The sequence below is a fragment of the Triticum dicoccoides genome, chromosome 1B (assembly GCF_002162155.2).
Source record: "Triticum dicoccoides isolate Atlit2015 ecotype Zavitan chromosome 1B, WEW_v2.0, whole genome shotgun sequence".
NCBI classification, from domain to species: domain Eukaryota; kingdom Viridiplantae; phylum Streptophyta; class Magnoliopsida; order Poales; family Poaceae; genus Triticum; species Triticum dicoccoides.
Genome location: NC_041381.1, coordinates 70861207 through 70880775, shown reverse-complemented (window position 1 = coordinate 70880775; position 19569 = coordinate 70861207). Strand labels below are relative to the sequence as shown.

At 43.1% G+C, this 19569-nt stretch overlaps 1 protein-coding gene across 1 annotated transcript; it reads right to left on the bottom strand.

Annotated features, from left to right (window-relative positions):
* Window positions 1–2802: 2802 nt before the first annotated feature.
* LOC119320050 (disease resistance protein Pik-1-like) lies at window positions 2803–18974 on the bottom strand. Its single transcript, XM_037594195.1, has 2 exons — window positions 18873–18974; window positions 2803–3973 (listed from the first exon to the last, which is right to left on the bottom strand). The coding sequence occupies exons 1-2, from the start codon at window positions 18914–18916 to the stop codon at window positions 3604–3606; spliced, it is 414 nt and encodes a 137-aa protein (XP_037450092.1). The 5' UTR covers window positions 18917–18974; the 3' UTR covers window positions 2803–3603.
* Between the last annotated feature and the right edge of the window lie 595 nt (window positions 18975–19569).

Below are 19569 nucleotides of genomic sequence, written 5' to 3'. Positions count from 1 at the left end.
TCTCAATTTTTTAGCAAACTCGATTACTTTGTTTCCCCGTCTCTAGATAACGGTTACCATTATACGGATTTGTAATTGAAAAAACTAGCGCCCACACGTGTGGCATCTTGCACATCGCCCACACATCTCCAGCACCACTCATTTTGCCACGTATGAACAGATAACATCAGCAAGAATTTTTTTTGTTTTCGGCTTAAAAATGGTTTATCTCCTAATTAAAAACCAAATTAAAAATCATCTTCACCATTAAATCCATCTTGACGAGATCTTCAAAACTAGACCACATATTGATATGTTTTGACGAAAAAAATTGCCCAAAAGTTGCCATGATGTTTACATTATAGTTGGCATAATGCTTAAACTAAAGTTGCCATGTGGCAATTTTAGTTTGTAGAGCATGACAATTTTAGTTTTTTTATGATGGCAATGCCAGTACTTTGACCATGATAATTATTTTTTGTATGAACCATGGCAATTTTAAGTGCATATATCATGGCTGTAAGATTGGGGAAAACCACACGTTGTGGTGCCTTGTATTGATCAATATATAGAGGTTACAAGGCAGAGTTCGTATCGTACAATATACGGACACCTATACAAAGACTACACATATACAACCATATATCTATACACATAATACGGTTATATATTCTAACACCCTCCCTCAGTCGTAAACGGGCGTCGACGAATGTTAAGACTGTCCCGAAAATCCAAGAAGAGAGGGGATGGCAATCCTTTGGTGAAGATGTCCGTAAATTGAGAAGAACTCGGAACGTGAAGAACCCGGACCTCGCCTGTGGTGACATGGTCGCGCACAAAGTGCAAATCGATCTCCACATGCTTGGTGCACTGATGATGAACGGGATTCTGTGTCATGTAAATAGAGCTCACATTATCACAAAACACCACAGTGGCACCAGTCACTGGTCGATGAAGCTCCTGAAGAAGTTGCCGTAACCAACATGTTTCAGCCATGACATTTGCAACTGCCCTGTATTCGGCCTCGGCGCTAGACCAAGAGACCGTGTGCTGCCGCTTAGCAGGCCACGACACCAGGTTATTGCCAAGGAAGACACAATAACCTGAGGTAGACCGGCGAGTGTCAGGGCAACCTGCTAAATCAGCGTCAGAGTAGGCCAGCAATTTGTTGGAGCTGCGTCGAAACAAAGTGAGGCCATGGCTGGTGGTGCCGCGGATATAGCGAAGCACACGCTTCACAAGTAGCAAATGATTAGCCCGAGGATCATGCATATGAAGACAAATCTGCTGCACTGCATAAGAGATGTCCGGCCGAGTGAACGTGAGGTACTGAAGACCGCCTGCAATACTACGATACTCGGTGGGATCTGCAACGGGATCACTGGACTTGGCTGAAAGTTTGGAGGTAGTATCAACTGGAGTAGAGATGGGTTTGCACTGCAACATGCCAGCTCTGTCAAAAAGATCCAATGCATACTTCTCCTGTGAGAGGAACAGACTGTCCTTGCTGCGTGTGACAGAGATGCCCAGAAAATAATGAAGATCGCCCATATCCATCATACTGAATTCGGTATGAAGAGTGGCAATCAAACTATGCAACAATGTCGAGGATGATGCAGTTAGGATAATGTCATCCACATAGAGCAGGAGATAGGCCATGTCAGCACCACGCCGATAAACGAACAGCGAGCTGTCGGACTTGGAGCCAATGAAACCAGCCCATGCAATGAACGAAGCAAACCGCTGAAACCATGCACGAGGCGCCTGTTTCAAACCGTAGAGTGATTTGTTGAGACGACAAACCTTGTCAGGGAAGCGAGGATCAGTGAACCCAGAAGGCTGACGAGCATAAACAGTCTCGATGAGAGTTCCATTGAGGAATGCATTCTTGACATCAAGTTGGTGGATGGACCAGTCACTGGAGAGAGCAAGAGAGAGCACCGTACGAATAGTGGCTGGCTTGACGACCGGGCTGAAAGTTTCATCAAAATCGATACCTTCGCGCTGAGTGAATCCACGAAGCACCCAACGAGCCTTGTAGCGATCCAAAGAACCATCAGACTTCATCTTGTGACGGTAGATCCACTTACCAGTAACAATGTTAGCATTGCGAGGTGGATCAACGAGGTCCCAAGTGTTGTTGGAGAGAAGAGCACCATACTCCTCAACCATAGCGGAATGCCAATTTGGATCCTTGAGAGCACCACGATAAGTCTTCGGTATGGGAGATAAACCCTCAACATGAAGATCAAATATCTTTTTAGGCTGCACAATGCCCTGTTTAGCACGAGTGGCCATGGCATGAGATGGAGGCGGTGGAGGGGCCCGCGTCCGGCGGGTCCGGGGTGGATCCACAGCTACAGGAGCTGGCGACGGCGTTGCCGGTGGTGACGCTACTGTAGTAGGAGAAGGACTCCCGGCAGGGTCGCCATCGGAGCTCCCAGCAGGGCTCTCGGCAATGGCCCGGGACCCAGGCGATCGAGGCGAGGTCGGTGGCGGCGACCGAGGCGAAGTCGGTGGCGGCGACCGGGGAGAGGACCGTGGCAGCGGCGACGGCGACCGTGGCGGCGACGGTGGAGTCGCATCCGGGGTCACCGTGCCTGGCACGGTGAATGGCATCGACGAAACCGGCTGCTCAGCTCTGATACCATGTAAGATTGGGGAAAACCACACGTTGTGGTGCCTTGTATTGATCAATATATAGAGGTTATAAGGCAGAGTTCGTATCGTACAATATACGGACACCTATACAAAGACTACACATATACAACCGTATATCTATACACATAATACGGTTATATATTCTAACAATGGCAATTTTAGTTTATAGTTCATGCCAAGTCTAGTTTCTTAATTCACCATTTTATAATATGTCAAAATTTACTAATGTAGAAGAAAATAGCTGAAACATATCATGGCAACTTCAGTTAAACATCATGTCAATTCATGTGCAGTAGACATGGCAACTTTTAATAATAAAAAATCATCGAAATATATTGATATGAGATCTAGTTTCGAAGATCTTGTCGCGAGGGATCTATTGGTGAAAACGAACCTTCAATATGATATTTTTATTTAAGAGATAAAACATTTTAAAAACTGAAAATTCAAAAAGATTTCCACATGCATGCACGCGATGACGTGGCGTAACCTGCGTGTATAGGATGTGTGGGCAGATTTGGTTCACACCACACGTGTGGACGTTAGCGTTGTCCTTTGTAATAGACCAGCGCTGAGGTTGAGGGCTGCCACCTGCCAATTAGCGAGTTGAGCAGAAGATTTGTCACTCGCCATGTCGTATAAATCATACTCAGGGACGGAGGGAGTATTCATTTTTCCGGCCCGTGACAGATTTTGTTGGACTCGAAACCGGACTTGTCATGCTGACGGTCCGCTTGTTTGTTGTCAGAAACTCTGCTCTTTGAGAAGACAAGACCTGACATCGAAGGAAGCTTATAACTAACTGAAGCTCGACACAGTAGCTAGCTGAACCTTAGTAGATACTCCATCAAGTCCGATACCACCATGAAAACTTGAGAGGTGCCAAGCTCTTGATCGTCAAGTATGACCGGCAAAAGTCAGTATAAGTAATCAACGCGCTACCCAATCAGCATGTGATGTGGTCTACATTACCGAACAGGTGCCCGGCTCCGGCCGCGAGCATGGGTACCCGTACGCCTCGACGGCGGCAGCAGCAGGGTAGTGCTGCTGCTCGTAGAAGAAGTTGACCGGCGCCGGTTGCGATGGGTAGTAGTAACCGTACGGGTAGTATTCGACCACGACCGCGGCCGGCGGCTTCTTCGCGTCTTCCTTCTTGGCGTCGCCGACCTGCAGCAGCTGCGCGTGGCCGACCTTCCTGCGCAGCGCGCTGGTGAGCTTGACGGAGTCGACGCCGTGGCCGACGACCACCAGCTGGTCCTTGCCGTCCCCGGCCAGCGCCACCGAGTCCACCCCCGGCGTGGCCGCCACCAGCGCCAGCGCCTTGGACCGGCACCTGCTGCTCGCCATCTGCACCGCGATCACGATCCTCTGCGTCATTGCTGGCTGCTGCTGCGCCTCTTTGTGTGTGTGGAGGTGGAGCTTGCAGTTGCAGTGGATGAGAAGCAGAGTACCCTTCGCTGCAAGGCTGCAATCCGAATATATAGCGAGAAAGCTGAGCAGCAGCTTCGTTGGAGGATTCGACAGTGATGAAGACGCGGTGCAGCAAGAAGACTTGTTTTGTTTATAGGACTTGGGCTTTTAGACTGACACTGACTGCGCTTTGTCTCGTTGCCTCGGACGCGTTGTCAGGTTTGTCCCGTTGCTTGCCGGGGGCACTAGCAACCATGAAAATACTCCACTTATATTCATACAGTATTCCTTCTGTTCACTTTTATAAGACCTTATAAACAATTCAGACATCACCCAAAACAGGGCAATGTCGGTTGTCTGAAATGTTTTATAAAAGTGAACGAAGGGAGTATTAAAAAAAAAATAGTCAACGACGACTATGTTTGTGCAATGGTTTGGACTTTGGACTGAGCGTCCAGCTTGGTGATCAACCAAGTTTTCCCCTCCGATCAGCTTGCAGGTTTTGACGATTTCGTGCCAAGGTTGTTGGGTGGCTACAAAATCCTCCGCTATGCGATAGCATGTGTGCTTAATTATAGAAAAGAGGTAGGCAATGCTCTTGGTAGCTTAGAAGTGTCGTTTGCATTGAGTGGTCAATTCAGTTATTGGAATTTTGTTATAATTTTTTTTACGCAATATCAAAATTATGGTTCTGATTCAAAAAAATCATAAGTATCACTTCGTCGGTCCCATGTCGAACCAAGAGTGACTCTTCATCTGCTTATGGGCCAAAAATGCCCTTTTCGTATGGTCATGAGGCAATCTTCTTTTGCTTTGGGCCCGAAACAAAAGGACTACACCTACATACAGTAAGCTAAGGCAAGCTCGCGTCCCTGCCATGCCATCAGGATCATATCAATGCCGATAAATTTTATTCAAACCAAACTAGAATTGTGCATCGTGGAAAATAAGGGAGTTCGGTTCATCTCCGCTCCTTTAACTCCGCTCCCGGAGTGGACGAGACTGCAGCTCACTTTGACAGAGCTGCCAAAACCGAGCTCCGCAACTCTGTTGAGCGGATCAATTCCGAACAGGGCCGAAATTTGGCCTTTCAATGTACATCGCCCGTCACAACTCACAAGCCTACATCGTGCTCGCTGAGAAATCTTCCAATTACTCTCATCTATATGTTCATCTAGATGTTCCTAACCTTGTAAACATTGTGCATCACCCTATTGTTGTCATTGGTCGCGCGCACCGTAATCCATGTCATCGGTGGGCTTGGAATGAAGAGTGCCTCTTGAGCTTGTGTGCAAATAAAGAGTCACTATTCAGCCTATACGTGGACGAAAAGGGCCTCTTCAGCCAGGCCCAGCCAGGCCGCGGGATGAAGAGTTACTGTTAGTTCATCACGGGGAATGACGGTGTGATACTTCTAAAATTATCGAACCCATGATATTACATTAGAATCAGTTGATCAGTAAAAATGAATAAAACACGTGTCAATTATTAGGTAGAAAGCTCCTTCTAAACATTTTGTGTACTCCAGATTTTTCTATTTAGATATATCTAATTATAAACACGGCTATCAATTAGTGTAAAAAAAGGTCCTATATTATGGGACAGAGGGAGTACATTTTTACACCACAATATTTAGAATTATTTATTAAGATAGTAAATGGCACATACATATACCTATATTACTGCAAGATTCATAAATTAATTCAAAAAGGCATGCAAATTCTCCGTTATGATTTTAGCACATTTAAGTGGAATTGATTTAAATATTTTAAACATATTATATTGAAAAATGTAAAGAAAAATGTAGTTTCATTTACATAGTAATTAGCTACGACTGTAAGTCTGTAATTAAGAAAAGACTTTTAAACATCTATTAAAGTTTTATTATAAATAGTGATGCTGCACGTGAGTTTGGCGGTATAAATTGTTATGTATTAGCAGTATTTTACCAATACGTGCTCGATGTCCCATTTCAGTGCAATGTTCCATGCTTATATTTGTTTTCGTGACTATTTAGTTATAAATTTTTACAAAAAATGAAATTGTACAATATCCTAAAGGAGCATTTCAATTATAACTCCTGCAGATTATTAATGGACCCAGATGGTTTAGTAACTAAAATATTGATCGACAACGCTGATCTACTTACTCGTAATTAGCAAAATTAATAATGATATCTGAAGAAAAGTACCAGATTACATAAACGTAGAGTTATAATCAGCCAACTTTAAGTTTGTAGGCATGTTAAGCTAAAACTGGTATATCAATGTTGAAATTGCCTCCTTCATGTCCTCTAAGATTTGAATTTCTTTTTATGCATGTAGAATTGATTTTTTTTCTACCGGAGCTTATTATCACACAATTTTAGTTACTCTATCCTCCTATTATCTTTCTGTGGATTACATTTTGTTTATTTGTGAAGAAGAGTCCGTGAGATTTTCACACTCTGGGAACAATTCTGTTAACATATAATACTTCTAGGTTACTGTCGGCCAGACATTTTGTGAGGGTGTAACGAGTTGCTTTATTACTTGTACAACTATCTATCCGGTTCAGGTTTGGAATTTTTTTACATGATTGAAAAGAACATGTAACCGAATACACTGTCAACATGTTAACAAATAGAGTGAAGTGCACTGTAGGTCCTTGAACTATTCCAGGGATGTCACGTAGGTCCTCGAACTATGAAAATCGTCATCTAGGTCCTTAAAGTACAGTAAGTGTGTCATTCAGGTCCAAAATCTCCCTGACAAGCTCTAACTGGCCAGCTGACACATAAACAGTAACCGTAACAGTACACGGCAAACAGTCCTGAATTCCTGTGCGTGATGAACAGTACATAACAAAGAATAAATATAAAAAATATAAAAAAACCGAGATCCTCTGTCATCGAAGAGACCCTGGCGCGTGAACAGTAAAAATATCGTTAATTCAAAAAAAGTTCGCGAACGATGAATTTGGAAAAATATTTGTGACTTTAATAAAACGTTCGCGAACGATGAATTTGGAAAAAAATATTCGTGACTTTAAAAAAATATTCGTGAGTTTAAAAAAAGTTCGCGAACGATGAATTTGGAAAAAATATTCACGACTTTAAAAAAATGTTCGCGAACGATGAATTTGGGAAAAATATTCGCGAGTTTAAAAAAAGTTTGTGAACGATGAATTTGGAAAAAATATTCATGACTTTAAAAAAATGTTCGCGAACGATGAATTTGGAAAAAATATTCGTGACTTTAACAAAATGTTCGCGAACGATGAATTCGGAAAAAATATTTGCGACTTTAATAAAAAGTTCACTAACATTTTTTAAAGTCAGGAATTTTTGTGGTTCACGAACATTTTTTTCCATACCCACGAACAATATTTGTGGTTCGCGAACATATTTTCAAATTTATTGTTTGTGAACTTTTTTAAAGTCGCGAATATTTTTCCCATATTCGCGAACATCTTTTTGAATTAATGAACATTTTTACTATTCACGCACCAGGGGTATCTTTGATGCCAAAGATTTTCAGATTTTTTTGTTCATATTTTTTTATTTTTCGCACTGTTCACCATGCCAGCTGGCCATTTAGAGGGGGTTAGTGAGATTTTGGACCTGGATGACACACTTACTGTACTTCGAGGACCTAAATGACGATTTTCATAGTTCGAGGACCTATGTGACACCCCTAAAATAGTTTAAGGACCTACAGTGCACTTCACTCTAACAAATACGTCAGTTTGATTAGTGTGCATAATCCCACCTCAAATACGAGAGCTTGATTAGTGCGGACAATCCTGCCTTAAGAGGCATCACTAGGTGGCGGCCCAGCCACTAGTAAGAGTAAAGAAGTGGGCGATCCCTCAAGTCCAGTTCGTTTTGAACTACTACCCCTATTTGACAACCAATTTACGTCCAAATTGCCACTCGGTCCAGACTAACAGAGGCCGAGAACACACCCTAACATCTCTCGTGTCCTCTCCCATCGCGTTCTTCTCACCGTACCAGCCACGTGAGCCCTCGAGCTAGGATTCCCGGCTCCAACCGGCAACCCTGACCTACCGCCATCAAATCCGTTGGCAGCAGCCACCCTACTCCGCCACATCATCCCGTACGCCCGGTTAGCTGTCTTCACCATACCCGCCCGCCCGTCTCCTCTCCGCCCGGCCCCGTCTTCACCAAGCCAGCAGACGATTTTGTGGGCAGATTCCCAGAATCAATTTCTGGAGAATTGAGAGGTGAAACGAACTGGCCTTGAGGCAGGGCTCTTTTAGGTGCTGATAAAAAAAAGCAAACTGATTTCCCTATGTACAACAATGAATATGAATCTTTCACACCTTCAACAAATGTCCAAGAGTTGGACTGTTGGAGTCAAGGATTGATATCCGTGATTTGTGGTCTTTCCCTGCTAACAATATATCTGTGGTTTCTTTCGTCCCAGGTAGATTTTATTTTACGGAAAGACTAACGCCCTCATGTGTGGGCGTCTGGCAACTCGCCCACACGCATGGATCCTCGTCCAACCAATTCTGCACGAATCTTGGCGCGTTCTAGCAGTTTTTGTGTGCCACATAGGACTGGGCTGGTGTTTGGGCATTTGTCCGGTCGCCCACATGTCCTTTTTCAGCACACTGGGGGCTGGTGTGTGGGCGTTTAGCAATTCGCCCACACACCGGTTTTCACGCACGCAGAGGGGCTGATGTGTGGGCGTTTATCACTTCGCCCACACGCCCATCTCCTCGCACACCCAAGCTGTCAAGTTGCCATGTGTTTCTGCAGGGTACATGGAAACTGCCCTAGCTTTGCTTGTAAGCAGATGGCAACTCTCTTTTACCCGAGTTGCCATGTGTTTTTGCATGATACATGGCAACTGCCCTAGCGTGCACGTAAGCAGATGACAACTCTTTCTTTTACATGGCAACTTCTCTAGCATGCTTGTGAGCACATGGCAACTCTCTTTTTTATCCGAACATGTTTTTTTGCCATGCCTTTTTTGTAGTGCTACATGGCAACTGCCTAGTGTTAGTAGGTGGTGATACGTCTCCGTCGTATCTATAATTTTTGATTGTTCCATGCCAATATTATTCACTTTCATATACTTTTTGGCAACTTTTTATATTATTTTTGGGACTAACATATTGATCCAGTGCCCAGTGCCAGTTCCTGTCTGTTGCATGTTTTTTGTTTCGCAGAAACCCAATATCAAATGGAGTCCAAACGAAAAAAATGGATGGCAATTTTTTGGCATATTTATGATTTTCTGGAAGTAAAATCAACGCGCAACGATATCCGAGGTGGGCACGAGGTAGGGGGCGCGCCCTACCCCCCCCCCCCAGGCGTGCCCCTGACCCTCGTGAGCCCACCATAAGGCGGTTGACGCTCTCCTTCTGGCGTAAGAAAGATAATTTTATGAGAAAGATCTGGGCGAAAGATTCACCCCAATCAGAGTTATGGATCTCCAGATATAAAGGAAACGGTGAAGGGGTAGAATCTGCCAACGCAGAGAACGCAAGAACAGAGAGATAGATCCAATCTCGGAGGTGCTCTCACCCCTCCCAAGCCATGGGAGCCAAGGACCATAGGGGAAACCCTTCTCCCATCTAGGGAGAAGGCCAAGGAAGAAGAAGAAAAAGGGGGGCTCTCTCCCCCTTGCTTCCGGTGGCGCCGGAACGCCGCCGGGGGCCATCATCATCACCGCGATCTTCACCAACACCGCCGTCATCTTCACCAACACCTCCACCAACTCTTCCTCCCTCTATGCAGCGGTGTAACCTCTCTCTTACCCGCTGTAATCTCTACTTAAACATGGTGCTCAACGCTATATATTATTTCCCAATGATGTATGGCTATCCTATGATGTTTGAGTAGATCTGTTTTGTCCTAATGGCTATTTGATGATCGTGATTGGTTTGAGTTGTATGTTTTATTATTGGTGCTGTCCTATGGTGCCCTCCGTGTCGCGCAAGCGTGAGGGATACCCGCTGTAGGGTTTGCAATATGTTTATGATTTGCTTATGATGGGTGGCATGAGTGACAGAAGCACAGACCCGAGTAAGTAGGTTGTTTTCGTATGGGATAAAGGGGACTTGATGCTTTAATGCTATGGTTGGGTTTTACCTTAATGAATCTTTAGTAGTTGCGGATGCTTGCTAGAGTTCCAATCATAAGTGCATATGATCCAAGTAGAGAAAGTATGTTAGCTTATGCCTCTCCCTCAAATAAAATTGCAATAATAATTACCGGTCTAGTTATCGATTGCCTAGGGACAAATAACTTTCTCGTGACAACAAGCTTTTTACTTTTACTAGTTTAGTTGTGTCTTTATCTAAACAGCCCCTAGTCTTTATTTACGTGCTCTTTAGTTTCTTGCAAGCTTATCCAAAAACACCTACAAAGTACTTCTAGTTTCATACTTGTTCTAGGTAAAGTAAACATCAAGCATGCGTAGAGTTGTATCGGTGGTCGATAGAACTTGAGGGAAAGTTTATTCTACCTTTAGCTCCTCATTGGGTTCGACTCTCTTACTTATCGAAAACTGTTCTGATCCCCTATACTTGTGGGTTATCAAGACCTTTTTCTGGCGCCGTTGCCGGGGAGTCATAGCGTGGGGTGAATATTCTCGTGTGTGCTTGTTTGCTTTATCACTAAGTAATTTTTATTTGATGTCCTTAGTTGTTTTCTATCTTTAGTCATGGGTAGGAAACACAAAATACCAAAAAAATTAGTTGTACCTACTGCTCCAATGGTTGAAGAACCACTCAAAATCTATCACACTGCTGAAGCTTATTACTTGGATCATCTTCGATCCCTATGTGCTCGTGTTGAAACCCCCACTAGTTTAGTTGAGGGCAAATCTTTAGATGAGCATGCTTGTTATGTGCAACACCGTATATCTGAAAAAGGGAAACTATTATGGGGTCAAATTCAACGTTTGCAATGCTATGCTTGGAATTTATGCTATTATTATGATTTTACTTGTTGTTCTGAAAACCCTAAGAAACACCTTCCCTACCAATGTGAGTTTATTGATAATGGAATCTTATCCTCGTATGCTAAGGGTGTTTATAATTACTATGATGTTCAACAAATTGAAGAATTTGTTGCTTTTAAGGGTGCTTACGAAATTGCTTCTTTGATTGAAAAGTATGGTGCTACTCTTTACGAATCTGAAAATTTTGCCATACTTGAATATTGTTATTATAATTATGCTTCTAATGCCTATGTTAAACAATATATTGAGAAATACTCTGCTGTCCAAGAAGAGACTAATATTTTGCAGGAAGCTATGGAAGAAGAAATTGATGAAACTGTGAGCTCATTGGATGAAAAAGATGATGAGGAGCGCGAAGAACAAAAGGAGGAAGAGCGGATTGATCACCCGTGTCCACCTTCTAATGAGAGTAACTCTTCAACTCATACATAATTTAATTCCCCTTCGTGCTTACCGAAGGATGATTGCTATGATGACTATTATGATACCGTTGATTCTCTTGAAATATCCCTTTTTGATGATACTTGCTATGCTTGTGGCCAAGATGCCAATATGAATTATGCTTATGGAGATGAACTTGCTATAGTTCCTTATGTTAAACATGAAATTGTTACTATTGCACTCACGCATGATAGTCCTATTACCTTTTTAAATTCTCCCGATTATACTATATCGGAGAAGCTTGCACTTATTAAGGATTATATTGATGGGTTGCCTTTTACCCTCGCACATGATGATTTTGATGAATGTAATATGCATGTGCTTGCTGCTCCTACTTGCAATTATTATGAGAGAGGAACTCTATCTCCGCCTCTTTATGTTTCCCATACTATGAAATTGCAAGAAACTGTTTATACTATGCATTGGCCTTTACTTGGTGTGCATGAATTGTTCTTTTATGACATGCCGATGCATAGGAAGAGAGTTAGACTTCGTCATTACATGATTTATGTTACTTTGTGCTCACTGCTAAATTACAAATCATTGTTAATTAAGATTGGCTTTGATATACCTTGGGATCCAGGTGGACCATTACTTGAGCACTAAATGCCTAGCTTAATGGCTTTAAAGAAAGCGCTGCCAGGGAGAAAACCCGGCAGTTTTAGAGAGTCATTTATTTCTGTTGAGTGCTTTTATATAGTTTGAAAACAAAAGAATAAAGAGGGGAACCCAAAAACTTTTCAAAAGAGAAAGTGAAAGTGAGAAAGACAAGCATTGTTGAAGTGGGAGAGCTCCTTCAACTTTGTTCATGCTTACGGAAACTTTGTGAATCTTGATTACAGAAACTTTTCATCAAAAATAATTATCCCCTTGTACAATTCCATTGTATTATAAAAATAATGTGCCAAGGTTTGCCTTTAGGATGTTTACAATGCTTGTTGGTTTGTACGGTGCAGGACAGAAACTTTGGCTGTAGTGTGCGATTTTCCATTTTTAACTGGAACGTCAATTGGTTCTGATTCCTTTTGCACTGTCTTGCTATATAACTTGTTTATTTTTACTAATTTTGGTAGAATTGTTGGGGTACCAGAAGTATGGTGGATGTTCAGATTACTACAGATTGTTCTGTTTTTGATAGATTCTGTTTTTGATGCATAGTTTGCTTGTTTTGATGAATCTATCAATTTATATCAGTGGATTAAGCCATGGAAAAGTTATATTACAGTAGACACAATGCAAAAACAAAATATGAATTGATTTGCTACAGTACTTAGAGTGGTGATTTGCTTTATTATACTAACGGATCTTACCGAGTTTTCTGTTGAAGTTTTGTCTGGATGTAGTGTCTAATCGAGGATGTTTCGATGTGAGAAGAAGGAAGAGAGGCAAGAGCTCAAGCTTGGGGATGCCCGAGGCACCCCAAGTAAATATTCAAGGAGACTCAAGCGTCTAAGCTTGGGGATTCTGGGGAGGCATCCCCTCTTTCTTCAATAAGTATCGGTATGTTTTCGGATTCGTTTCGTTCATGCATTATGTGCAAGTTTTGGAGCGTCTTTTGCAATTAGGTTTTTCTTTTTCTTTTATGAACCATGCTGGTATGAGATAGTCCTTGGTTGATTTATAGAATGCTCATTGCACTTCACTTAAATCTTTTGAGTATGGCTTTATAGAATGCTTCATGTGCTTCACTTATATCATTTGAAGTCTGGATTGCCTGTTTATCTTCACATAGAAAACCATCATTTGTAGAATGCTCTTTTTCTTTACTTATATTTGTTAGAGAGTGGGCATATCTTTTGTAGAAAGAATTAAACTCTCTTGCTTCACTTATATCTATTTAGAGAGATGACAGAATTGGCCATTCACATGGTTAGTCATAAAATCCTACATAAACTTGTAGATCGCTGAATATGATATGTTTGATTCCTTGCAATAGTTTTGCGATATAAAGATGGTGATATTAGAGTCATGCTAGTGGGTGGTTGTGGATTGTAGAGACACTTGTGTTGAGGTTTGCAAGTCCCGTAGCATGCACGTATGGTAACCGTTGTGTGACAAATTTGAAGCATGGGGTGTTTCTTTGATTGTCTTCCTTATGAGTGGCAGTCGGGGACGAGCGATGGTCTTTTCCTACCAATCTATCCCCCTAGGGGCATGCGTAGTAGTACTTTGCTTCGAGGGCTAATAAAGTTTTGCAATAAATATATGAGTTCTTTATGACTAATGTGAGTCCATGGATTATACGCACTCTCACCCTTCCATCATTGCTAGCCTCTTCGGTACTGTGTGTTGCCCTTTCTCACCTCGAGAGTTGGCGCAAACTTCGCCGGTGCATCCAAACCCCGTGATACGATACGCTCTATCACACATAAGCCTCATTATATCTTCCTCAAAACAGCCACCATACCTACCTATTATGGCATTTCCATAGCCATTCCGAGATATATTGCCATGCAACTTTCATCATCATCATATACATGACTTGAGCATTTATTGTCATATTGCTTTGCATGATCGTAAGATAGCTAGCATGATGTTTTCATGGCTTGTCCATTTTTTGATGTCATTGCTACGCTAGATCATTGCACATCCCGGTACACCACCGGAAGCATTCATATAGAGTTATATCTTTGTTTCAGTATCGAGTTGTAATATCGAGTTGTAAGTAAATAAAAGTGTGATGATCATCATTATAGAACATTGCCCCATAAAAAAAGGGAAAGGCCAAAGAAGCCTAAATAAAAAAGGGGGCCAAAGAAGCCCACAAAAAAGGGGGGCAATGTTACTATGTCTTTTTCCACACTTGTGCTTCAAAGTAGCACCATGTTCTTCATGTAGTGAGTCTCATATCTTGTGCTTCAAAGTAGCACCATGTTCTTCATATAGATTGTCTCCTATGTTGTCACTTTCATATACTAGTGGGAATTTTTATTATAGAACTTGGCTTGTATATTCCAATGATGGGCTTCCTCAAATGTCCTAGGTCTTCATGAGCAAGCAAGTTGGATGCACACCCACTTAGTTTCTTTTGTTGAGCTTTCATACACTTATAGCTCTAGTGCATCCGTTGCATGGCAATCCCTACTCCTCGCATTGACATCAATTGATGGGCATCTCCATAGCCCGTTGATTAGCCGCGTCAATGTGAGACTTTCTCTCTTTTTGTCTTCTCCACACAACCTCCATCATTATATTCTATTCCACCTATAGTGCTATATCCATGGCTTGCGCTCATGTATTGCGTGAGGGTTGAAAAAGTTGAAGCGCGTTAAAAAGTATGAACCAAGTGCTCGACTCGTCATCGGGGTTGTGCATGATGGGAGCATTTTGTGTGACGAAAATGAAGCATGGACAAACTATATGATTTTGTAGGGATAAGCTTGCTTTGGCCTTGTTGTTTTGAAAAGACATGATTGCTTTATTGGTACACTCGAAGTATTATCGTTTTTTATGTCAAATGATAGACTATTGCTTTGAATCACTCGTGTCTTAATATTCATGCCATGATTAAACATATGATCAAGATTATGCTAGGTAGCATTCCACATCAAAAAGTATTCTTTTTTATCATTTACCTGCTCGAGGACGAGCAGGAATTAAGCTTAGGGATGCTGATACGTCTCCGTCGTATCTATAATTTTTGATTGTTCCATGCCAATATTATTCACTTTCATATACTTTTTGGCAACCTTTTATATTATTTTTGGGACTAACATATTGATCCAGTGCCCAATGCCAGTTCCTGTCTGTTGCATGTTTTTTGTTTCGCAGAAACCCAATATCAAACGGAGTCCAAAAGGAAAAAAACAGATGGAGATTTTTTTGGAATATTTATGATTTTCTGGAAGTAAAATCAACGCGAAACGGTATCCGAGGTGGGCACGAGGTAGGGGGGCGCGCCCTACCCCCCAGGCGCGCCCCTGACCCTCGTGAGCCCACCGTAAGGTGGTTGACGCTCTTCTTCTGGCGCAAGAAAGCTATTTTTATGAGAAAGATCTGGGCGAAAGATTCACCCCAATCGGAGTTACGGATCTCCGGATATAAAGGAAACGGTGAAGGGGTAGAATCTGCCAACGCAGAGAACGCAGAAACAGAAAGATAGATCCAATCTCGGAGGGGCTCTCGCCCCTCCCAAGCCATGGGAGCCAAGGACCAGAGGGGAAACCCTTCTCCCATCTAGGGAGAAGGCCAAGGAAGAAGAAGAAAAGGGGGGGGGGGCTCTCTCCCCCTTGCTTCCGGTGGCGCCGGAACGCCGCCGGGGGCCATCATCATCACCGCGATCTTCACCAACACTGCCGTCATCTTCACCAACACCTCCACCAACTCTTCCTCCCTCTATGCAGCGGTGTAACCTCTCTCTTACCCGCTGTAATCTCTACTTAAACATGGTGCTCAACGCTATATATTATTTCCCAATGATGTATGGCTATCCTATGATGTTTGAGTAGATCTGTTTTGTCCTAATGGCTATTTGATGATCGTGATTGGTTTGAGTTGTATGTTTTATTATTGGTGCTGTCCTATGGTGCCCTCCGTGTCGCGCAAGCGTGAGGGATACCCGCTGTAGGGTTTGCAATATGTTTATGATTTGCTTATGGTGGGTGGCGTGAGTGACAGAAGCACAGACCCGAGTAAGTAGGTTGTTTGCGTATGGGATAAAGGGGACTTGATGCTTTAATGCTATGGTTGGGTTTTACCTTAATGAATCTTTAGTAGTTGAGGATGCTTGCTAGAGTTCCAATCATAAGTGCATATAATCCAAGTAGAGAAAGTATGTTAGCTTATGCCACTCCCTCAAATAAAATTGCAATAATGATTACCGGTCTAGTTATCAATTGCCTAGGGACAAATAACTTTCTCGTGACAATAAGCTTTTTACTTTTACTAGTTTAGTTGTGTCTTTATCTAAACATCCCCTAGTCTTTATTTACGTGCTCTTTACTTTCTTGCAAGCTTATCCAAAAACACCTACAAAGTACTTCTAGTTTCATACTTGTTCCAGGTAAAGTAAACATCAAGCGTGCGTAGAGTTGTATCGGTGGTCGATAGAACTTGAGGGAAAATTTATTCTACCTTTAGCTCCTCGTTGGGTTCGACACTCTTACTTATCGAAAACTGTTGCGATCCCCTATACTTGTGGGTTATCAGGTGGCAACTCCTAAAGTTTTGAAATCATGACAACTGCAGTAGACCAGACCATACATGTCAACTGCAGTTGAGCAACCATGGCAACTGTAGTTCAGCGACATGGCAACTGTAGTTCAGTGACATAGTAACTGTAGTTAAATGAACATGGAAGAGGGTCCAGACCATGGCAACTGCGGCGACGCGTGGTGATTGTCACACGGGGCGTGCGGGACCATAAGGTAGGAGGCCTGACATACGGGCGTGTGGACGTTATCAATTTTACCCACACGTAGGCATGTGAGAGGGACCGCGAGGTAAAAAAGGAGGTCTGTGGGCATTACTTGTTTTGCCCACATGTAGACGTGTGGGCTGATCTTCTTAAAACACCACACAAATTGTGTGGGCAGACCCCTTAACGCCCACACGTGTGGGCGTTATCGGCGTCCTTATTTTATCCAGCTTCCTTCAAGTTATTTTCATGATAACCTTAACGAATAACAACATCTTTCCAATTAATTGATTATAAAAGCTCAAACAACGACATGTTTCTTTTAAATCAGAATGATGAGATTGCTATCGCACGAAGCTTAGCACCTCTGCAACTACCTGCAGTGTTAGTCGTTTGCAGCACGGATGTTTTCCACTATTAAGCAGAGCACTCGTTCCTGGCCATTTTTTTTAATTTTTCCGAAGTGCTTGGCCATATTGCCCCTGAAGATCATGTTACTCTCTCCGTCTCAAAATAAGTGTCTTAATTTTATACTAGCTCTAGTACAAAGTTGTACTACCTCCGTCTCGGTGAATAAGTTATTCGCGTAGTTCTAGGTCGATGATTTAACTATCTAAATATGTATTATATATGACAAAATATATATATTTAGAAACTACATATGTGTAGAAATTTAGTGATATACTTTTCATGACATATAACACATATTTAATTCCTCAAATCGACGACCTAGAACTACGCAAATGACTTATTCACCTAGACGGAGGTAGTACTAAATTTAAGATAGTTATTTTGAGACGGAGGAAGTACAACACAAGAAATGTGATGTGATGTGATCATACTACGAGCACGAGACATGCCAGCATATTCTTGCAGGTCCGGTTAGAAGCATCTTGAAGCAACAGCGACACATTCATCCTGCAGTGTGATGTTGCATACCTGCATGACAAGACACCTGTGAACCATCCTTCTATCTTCATAACGTGTGTGCTTCTTCTTTGTTTGTTTTTTTTGAAAAAACTTCCAATCTATTCATCTTTAATCTTAATAGTACAAAGAATACTAGAGGTAATAATGGGTGAGCTTGGCAGTTGAAACATCTAAAATTGGTAGAATTCTTTGCCAATCTCAAACTTCTAGCAAGCTCGATTACTTTCTTTCCCCGTCTCCAGATAACCGTTACCATTATACATACTTGTTATATAACCATCTAAATAGACCATCGTTGAGGTGTGGCCGTATGCATCATTCTGATGCAAAGGCCAGGGTTATACCCCTTTTCTAAAAAAAAAGACGAGCGCTGAGGTTGAGGGCTGCCGCCTGCCGATTACGGAGTTGAGCAGAAGATATGTCACGCGCCATGTTGTATAAATCATATTCATTTTCCGGGCGCGTGACAGATTTTGCTGGACTCGAAACCGGACTTGTCATGCTGACGGTCCGCTTGTTTTTTTGTGAGAAACTCTGCTCTTTGAGAACACAAGACCTGAAATCGAAGGAAGCTTAACAAACTGAAACTCGACACAGTAGCTAGCTGAACCTTAGTAGATACTCCTTCCTCAAGTCCGATACCACCATGAGAACTTGAGAGGTGCCGAGCTCTTGATCGTCAAGTACGACCGGCAAAGGTCCATACAAGTAATCAACGTGCTACCCTATCACTATCAGCATGTGATGTGCTCTACATTACCGAACAGGTGCCCGGCTCCGGCCGCGAGCATGGGTACCCGTACGCCTCGACGGCGGCAGCAGCAGGGTAGTGCTGCCCGTAGAAGAAGTTGACCGGCGCCGGTTGCGATGGGTAGTAGTAGCCGTACGGGTAGTATTCGACCACGGCCGCGGCCGCCGGCTTCTTCCCGTCCTCCTTCTTGGCGTCGCCGACCTGCAGCAGCTCCGCGTGTCCGACCTTCCTGCGCAGCGCGCTGGTGAGCTTGACGGAGTCGATGCCGTGGCCGACGACCACTACCTGGTCCTTGCCGTCCCCGGCCAGCGCCACCGAGTCCACCCCCGGCGTGGCCGCCACCAGCGCCAGCGCCTTGGACCGGCACCTGCTGCTCCCCATCTGCACCGCGATCACGATCTTCTGCGTCATGCCGGCTGCTGCGTCTGTTTGTGTGGAGTGCGTGAGGAGGCGGACCTTGCAGTGTGTGAGAAGCAGAGTGCCCTTCGCTTCTAGGCTGCAATCCCTATATATATATAGCTAGAATCAAAGAGGGCGAGCGAGAAAGCAGAGCGGCAGCTTCGTTGGAGGTTTCGACACTGATGAAGACGCGGTCCAAGAAGACTTGTTTTGTTTAGGACTTGGGTCTTGGGCTTTGAGACTGACTGCGCTCTTGTCTCGTTGCCTCGGCCGGACGCGCAAGGAAACGCGTTGTCGTTCCAACTAGAGTAGTACTCCATTTGTACTCCTACTACAAACAAGTAATCCCTCTGTTTTAAAATAGATAATTCAACTTTATACTAAAGTTAGTACAAAATTGAATTATCTATTTTGGAATGGAGAGAGTAGTCACTAGTCAATGATGACTGTGCATGTGCAGTAGGTTTGGACTTGGTGACCAAGCAAGTCTTCTCCTGCGGCTTGCAGATTTTGTCGATGTCGTGCTGAGATTGTTGGTGGCTACAAAATCCTCATAGCATGTACAGACCCAAACGCTCATATAGAGGTAGGTACTCATGTTGTTAGCAGAATAGCGGTGCTCGTCGTAGCTTCACAAGTCTTGTTTTCACTTAGGGGTCCATCCA

Excerpts from the sequence above, each read along its gene's own strand:
- LOC119320050 (XM_037594195.1), bottom strand. The coding sequence starts at position 18,916 with ATGACGCAGAAGATCGTGATCGCGGTGCAGATGGGGAGCAGCAG. Across the intron at positions 3,974-18,872 it reads GTGCAGATGGGGAGCAGCAG|GTGCCGGTCCAAGGCGCTGG; the intron begins GTGCCGGTCCAA and ends GGCGAGCAGCAG.